The sequence below is a fragment of the Panthera onca genome, chromosome E2, assembly GCF_046562875.1.
Source record: "Panthera onca isolate mPanOnc1 chromosome E2, mPanOnc1 haplotype 2, whole genome shotgun sequence".
In the NCBI taxonomy this organism is placed as follows: Eukaryota; Metazoa; Chordata; class Mammalia; order Carnivora; family Felidae; genus Panthera; species Panthera onca.
In genome coordinates this window covers 32,850,103-32,857,783 of record NC_138353.1, presented here as the reverse complement: position 1 = coordinate 32,857,783, position 7,681 = coordinate 32,850,103, and the positions used below count along the sequence as shown (strand labels likewise).

The 7,681-nt window shown below is 46.8% G+C and overlaps 1 protein-coding gene across 1 annotated transcript in view; it reads left to right on the top strand.

Moving 5' to 3' along the window:
• Window positions 1-1,791: 1,791 nt before the first annotated feature.
• The window catches only part of CES1 (carboxylesterase 1), a 31,029-nt gene continuing 25,139 nt past the window's right edge, over window positions 1,792-7,681 (top strand). The window contains 2 exon segments of the mRNA XM_081791542.1: window positions 1,792-1,925; window positions 5,014-5,221. Coding sequence (XP_081647668.1) covers window positions 1,871-1,925; window positions 5,014-5,221 — 263 coding nt within the window. The 5' untranslated portion in view covers window positions 1,792-1,870.

Here is a 7,681-nt window from a genome sequence, read left to right as displayed (position 1 = left end):
ACTGAGTGAGGTACAGAATACAAAACGCTCAGCGCCTCGTTTGCCACACAGAGAGCTCTCAATAAATCTCTGTCGAATGAAGTCCTGAAAGAATAGAAGTGGAAAATATGAAGTAAAAACACGATACTGCAGCCAGGAAAATGGCTGTGGTAATACAAATTAGATGTATAACCTTCCAGAACTTTTCCCACGCAAAGATCTGTTTTTACTAAAATGGGATATTAGTATGGAAATAGAATTCATAGACCATACAATTCACCTTTTCCAAAGTGTGCAGCTCAGTGTTCTTTTAGTATATTCACACCCCACCCCCCATCTAAACCCAGAACATTTCGTCACTCCACAAAAAAGCCTCCTACCCATTCTGAGTCATTCCTTATGCCCTCCCTCCTCTGCCCCTAGCACCCTCTACTCTACTTTTTGTCTCGATGGATTTACCTATTCTGGAATTTTCCTATAAATAGACTTCTATAATATGTGGCCTACTGCTGTCCAGTTCTTGTTGCAACAAGAATCCGTGGTTCCTTTCTTTTCATGGCTGAATAATATTCCATTGTATGGAGAGATCAGACTTGGTTTATCCATTCATCAGTTGAATGGTCACTCGGGTTGTTCCCGCTTTGGGGTATTACAAATAATGCTTTTCTTTGTGTCTCATTTTGTATGGATATGTTTTCAATGATCTTGGGTATACCTAGGAGTGGAATCGCTGGGGGTATGGTAACTCTACGTTCGATTTCTGAGGAACTACTCAGTTATATCCTAAAGCAGCCGCAGCTATTTCATAACCTGATTTTGCCCCTTTTGCAATAGATCATGACTGTCTGTCCTTGTGTGCCTCACTAGTTTGAGTGAATGCATGCATAATATTTCCTTAGCCAGCTGTATCAGACTGTATTTAACGAATTCCCTTTTGTTGAACATTTAATAATCCTGTGAAAGAGTCATTGAGCGTCTAACTTGTGTCCCCAGCAGATACATGACACCTTCCCAGGTATATTCAGGGCACTTTGTATCCCCCTGTTGTAGTGCTTCCACAATGTGCAGTAATCCACTCTCCCCGACACCACGGTGTCGTATCTACTCCATGGTGAGGTCCTTGAGAAGGAACATCCCTTGAATTCATCTCTGTATCCATATCACCTGGCATAGCACCAGGCTTTTGGTAAATGGAGAATAAATGAATAGATGGAATAATGACTGAATGGAAGGAAGGATGAATGCATGATTAGAGCCAGGGAGTAGGGAGAGAAAGAGTTCACTTGTGGTAAGTGCTGTCTGCCCAAAGATCTCACCTGGAGATGTAGTGAGTTCCCTGACCCTGGAGATATGTGATAGGAAGCTGAGTCACTTGGAGAGAATATTGTAAAGTCAATTTAGACATCAGAAGGGAAACCGGATGAATTTAAGGTGCTTCCAAACTTGACAGCATAGAACCCCATAGAAAAGAAGCCCAGGCAGCTAAGAGGTTTGTCGTGAGTTCCTTAGCTGAGCGGCTGTGAGGCTGGCAGTTGCTCTAGAAGTTTTCAAGTTTGTTCTGAGGACTTTGGACTAAAGCCTCTCTCTCCTTCTCTACAGGCATCCAACTGTTCATGCCTGCTTGTGAAACCCAGAGTACACTGAGGTTAGAGTCCTGCAAGGCAGAAACCCTTATATAACAGGCTGCTGGACGAGTCCGTGGCTATCTGTAATCGGAGAGGCAGTCCTGGCAGTTTGGACGAAGAGGGTAAACTGAGCGGGTGTGGCTTAGAGGCCCTGCCACTTGTGGAGCCACAGAGCGGTGGGGGCGGGAGTGGGACCAGGGGGTGGTACCCGCACAGCCTCTATAAGCGTCGTGGACACCTTGAGGCTCTGCAGCTGCAGTCCTTCCATGATGTGGCTCTTAGGTCTGGTCTTGACCTCCCTCACCACTTCCATGACTTGGGGTGAGTCCTTCTGAAACAAAATAGCGAGGGGCGTTTGGAAATTCTTGTCCAGGCACGAGGTGGGGGAGATGCATGAGGGCAAGGGTGTGTGTGGCAGGACTGGTTCCGCAGCAGCGCATGCCCTCCAGACTTGGCGCGCTTGGGACCCAGCGGGTCCCCGCCAACCTGAGACGCAGGGGAGCATGAGCACCCTGAGACTGCAGCTGTGTGCACAGGAGGGCACCCAGCTAACCTCATGCCTCATGGATGAGGGTTTCAGAGACTCCGTTTATTTTCCGCTTGATTATTTGTCTGAGTATGGCTGAATCATAGAGGGTGGCTTGGAAGAGTAGTAAGAGTACCCGTGGCTTTCTGCAAGTTGCATTAAGCCACTTTGCTTTTAGGAAAGACCTATATTGGTACCTGTTATCGTAACCCAGAGAAATCCGAAGAGGCTCTTCACTGTTCCGTTACTGTACTCACGTAGGTCTTTTCAAAAAAGAAAGAGGCCTGATGCAACTTGCAGAAAAAGAGGTGGGCGGGGGGCGGGGCGGGGGGTTGCTCTTCACTTCATGCCATTTCGACTTCGGAAAGATTTCATAGGAATGCTCTACCTTTGGCTGGCACACAGAGAGCCTGGATGGACTGTATATCCAGAGTGCATGGGTTTGAATTACTAGCTGGGTGTCCTTAGACGCCCTGCTTTAGTTTTCTGTGCCTCGGTTTCCCCCTCTCTAAAATGGGAATGACAGTACCTACCTCATTAGGCTGTTGTGAAAGGTAAAACAGGTTGTTTCTAAAAAGTGCCTGCTATGGAGAGTGCAAATAAAGGATTCCTAAATAAAGAAGTTGTTTTCAAATGTAGTGCGGTTGTAGAAAACTTGAGGTATGTTAAGGCCAACAGATCAGGAGCCAGCCGCAATAGCTGGCTACTCACAGTTCCCAGGAGGGGGAGGCATGCCACCACCATGTCGCAGGGCAAGGTGATGCTCAGGGTGGGTGGGAGGAAGAGGGAGGAGGAAGGAATTTCGGGGAATTACCGTAGTTGCCAGGGGAAGGAAGAGGTAAGACAGGATAAGCAAGTTTAGGATTGGGAAACGAACCAATTTCAGGGAGTTCTCAGGCACAAGAGCGGCTGGCTGTTGTTGGGTACCTGGCCCTGGAGTGATTAGGGCAGGATGGTAATGGCTTGGCCTGGGAGAGCCCCATAAGAAGGTGGTAGGGGTACGGGTTCTGCTTGCCCAAAGGGAAGTTGGCTCCTGTCTCTAGAATTGGCTCCCTCTGAGAGGGGCAGTGCCTCCGGGGTCAGCAAGGCCCCAGATGTCAAGCATCAGCATACACAAAATAAAACGCGAGATAACACAAGAGTGTTGCACGGGACCCCGAATGCATCTGCGCCCGTTTACAGGCAGAGAAACAGACTCAAGGGAGGGAAACGTATTTGCTCAAGGTCAACGGGAAAATCATGCTCTGGAATCTGTCTGTGGTTCATGAATTGAGAGCCAGGGCTGTGACCATCAGAACTGTGAGGGTCCAGACCTCATCTGCATTTTATCTTCATTCTGATGGGGACACGGTGAGAAAACTGGAACTGCATATAAGGGCAGAGTAAGAACCCAATTAGGAATGGATCTATCCCTTCCTGCCGGTTACCCCCTGGCAAGGCCATCCCATTTCCATCCTCAGAAAGTCCATACTGGCTGCCTCCATTTCCTCAGCTTCCTCATCTGTAAAATGGGCATATTGTAAAGATAAATGGGAAATGGACCAGAATGCACACGTGGCACATAGTGAGCGCTCAGCATACAAACATTACATCTATACTTACGTCGTACATCGAGTGCACACTGCTCCTGTTACCATAACCCTTATGCCTCTCCCTCCATCCACCCCCTTTTTCATCCTCGCCGATTGTGCTTCTGTCCACTTCATCTGTCTTGAGGATTATCACTGGATATTCTCCTATAAGACCAAACCTGGATTCTCCTTTTCTGTTCTGCCCTCACATTTTGAGGGAGAAGTTGGCCTTTGGTCTATGCCTAAAAGGGAGCAATTGGAAGGATGCCAGGCTAGAAATGGTTTCAGATGAGAAATTTACACACACAGGCTGCTTGGGGGATGGGCCGTGATCAAGAGTCTGAGCAGCCACTTGCACATGCAAATCCAGAAAGAAACCAGGACTGGGGTGGAAGCTTCAGGGAGACGGGTGCAGCTGGGTGGGGAAGAACTGCCTGCCCAACAAGGGTGGAACAGGTAGGAATCGGACCCCCAGTCTCCCCTCTGGACGACCCTGTGCAGAGCCACCAGAAAAACCCCCTTCAAGCTGATTGGGTCACTCTGGCATATTCCTAGACTGTTCACTGCCTCTCATTTACCCACTAAATGAAGGCCCAACTGTTAGGCTGGCGCTGAGGCCCTCCCAGGACTGAACCTGACTCGTTACAGGCTGCCGCCGGCTCCCCAGCGACTCCCTTCGCTCTTCCTCAGGCTGGCCTTGCATTTTGCTCTCAGAGCCTTGCCTAGGCACGTTCTCTTCTCTGCTTTATACCTTTATCCCCACTCTCCCCTCTGCTGCTTGTTGGGTCCCCCTCTCCCACTGCCAGTCTCAGCTCCAAGTTCACTGTCCCCATGATGCCACCAATCAGAAGGTCCCCCTGCCTCTTCTGACTCCTGTAGGGCCTCACTGGGACCTCTCTCAGGACACCAACCCCCTTGCTTCCCTCTGAGTGGAGTCAGGTGTGTTTATGACTCATTCTCCCTACAAGGTTCAGAGACACTGAGAGGAGGGAGTGCCTCTTGTTCATCCTCTCGGCCAGCACGCAGCTCAGCGCCTGGCTCCTAATGGATACCTGTTTCTAGAGTCTTCTAAGGGTGGAATCAAAAGGCTTGATCCTCTCAGCAGCTCTTTTTCTTGCATTTCCTTTTTACTCGATGGTATTATACCTCCAATACCACTACCAATCCAGATAGCCCCGAGTAAGGGGCTGTTTACAAAGAAGAAACTGAGGCCCAGAGGGTTTCAGTGACTCATTCAAGGTCACATGCTGAAAGCGGAAAACCCACCTGCAGTCCAGGTCAAACTTTTCCTCTCTTTCCTCTGGATGTCCAGCAGGGCACCCGTCCTCACCCCCTGTGGTGGACACCTCTCAAGGCAAAGTCCTGGGCAAGCACGTCAGCGTGGAAGGATTTGCACAGCCTGTGGCCGTCTTCCTGGGAATCCCTTTTGCCAGGCCTCCTCTTGGATCCCTGAGGTTTGCTCTACCACAGCCTGCAGAGCCATGGAACTTCGTGAAGAATACCACCTCCGACCCTCCTATGTAAGCTGGCATCTTTTCAATGGGAATGTTTGCCTCAAAGTGATACAGGAAGGAGCCAAGGCGACACCCTGAGTGGCTTTGTTCTGAAATCTCTGAGCTGTTGTAGATCCTTAAAAACCTTGCAGAACTCACAGCATTCTAGAGCCCTTTATTCAACAAACGTTTATTGAGCATGGTCTGGGTTCCTAGGATCCATGCATGAAAATTATCCCTGTGTTCGTGGCGCTTGCATTCGAGCAGGGAGAGTTAGATAGCAAACAAAAAATATGCAAGTTAATAAATTATGTACTATGTTAGAATATGATAAATGTCTTGCGAAAGAATTAGAAGTTGAGTCAGTGAGGGAGATCAGCTGTAATGATTCTGTTTATTCTCTTGTCTCGAACTTTGCTAAAATGGGGGAGCAGGGTGGGTGAAGGAGGTTTGTGGGTGGGGAGTCCTGAGGGGAGTTGACTGGGAAAGTTCTCAACTCTCAGGTGTGTCTAAGTACCTAGTCATGAGCAGAGCAGTGGTTGGTGTGTCCCAATCACCCTGACCAAAGGTGCTCAGTCGGTTAAGCATCTGACTTTGACTCAGGTCATGATCTCGAGGTTCATGAATTCAAGTCCCGCGTCGGGCTCTGTGCTAACAGCTCAGAGCCTGGAGCCTGCTTTGGATTCTGTATCTCCATGTCTCTCTGCCCCTTCCCTGCTCACTCTCTCTCTCTCTCTCTCTCTCTCTCTCAAAGATAAATAAGCATTAAAGTATTTTTAAAATGTATGCATGTTTATTTCCTGATTGCAAAGGTAATAACATACTCAGTACAGAAAAGGGAGGAAGCACAGGTAAGTAAAGGTAAGACAATGAAAATCATACACAATTCCCCCATAGAGAGAACTGCTGTTCACATTCTAGATTCTGCTTTTCTGGTCTTTTATCTATTGCATATTTTCTCCATTAAAAATAGAATCCATAAGATTCTGCACTGAATTCCAACGCGTGGGTTTCTTTTCCCCCACATCAAGAAACAATTCTCTGACACCAGCTGTGTGTCCTACAATTCAACTCATTCTTACACTGTTCTGCCCGGAGATAGTGTCAGATCCCACAGGTTAAAGACTCAGCCCACAAGACTGCTGTCTGCTTCTGATGCCAATCACAAGTAGTCCAAGCTGTCAACTGTGCTTGTGACCTTGGCTCTAAATCACAGGTTCCCATGACCCCCTTCTTGGGTTCTATTAATTTGCTAGAGTGGTCACAGATCTCGGGAAACTGGTTTATTCACTAGATTACCAGTTTATTACAAGGTTTTTAAAGAGTATGTATCAACAGTTAAACGAAGAGATCCGTGGGGTGAGGTCCCAAACAAAGGAGATTCTGTGTCCTTCTAGAGTTTGGGTTCTGGCACGGTGGCCTTAAAACATTCTGATTCAACAACTTGGGAACTCTCTGAACCCTGTCCTGTGGGTATTTTGGGGAAGGCTTTGTTACGTAGGCATGATTGATGAAACCAGTGGCCACTGGCCAGGATTCCACCTCCAGCCCCTCCTGCCTCCCCAGAGGCCAGGGGGCAGGACTGAAAGTTCCAGGCCTTTAATAAGTGTTTCATTTACCTGACAACCAGCTCCCATCTGAAGTGTGATCAAAAGTCACCTTATTAACACAACAAAAATATCTTTGCTGTTTTCTTCACAGAGGAGATGCCAGAGGTTTTAGGGAGTCTGTTCCAGAAATAGGATGGAGGCCAGATAGATATTTCTTATGATAAAAAACAATATCACCTCACACGATAAAGGTAGTTTAGATGCCTGCTTTGCTCATTTATAAATATATCATGAACATTGTTCTATGTCATTAAATATCATAGCCTAACATAGAAATAGCTACATTACATTGAATATTGAATCATACTTTATTTACCCAATCTCTTATTTGGGGTCATTAAGTTGTTTTTGATAGTATAAATAACACTCTGATGAATATCCCGCAGCTAAATCTTTATGCACACCAATGAATATTTTTGGATAAGTTCGAAGAAATGACATTTCTGAGTAAAAGAGTATGCACCTCCGGTTAAATTCCTTTCCAGAAATGTTCCAACCACACTCCTCCTATTAATATATGAACACCTCCATTCACCAGAACTTTGGCAATGCGTGGGGTTATTAAAAAATACCTTTGGGCTGTTGGATAGGCAAAATAATAATAATTATTATTATCATTATAGTTATATATAATTTTGCTATTTATTCCCCATTAATTTGAACACTAGTGACGTTGAACTCTTTTCTCTCCTTTGACGTTTGATTTTCTTCTTTTATGACTATTAAGCTCCTTGTTCTGGTGATCAGGAGAAAGTTCCCTTACGGTGGAAATTAAGAAGTCACCGTTGGGGGCCCTGATTCTGCCACTTGATAGCTATGTCATCCGAGTGCCTCACGTACCTAATTTACATACGGGGGGCAGTGATACCTGCCTTCT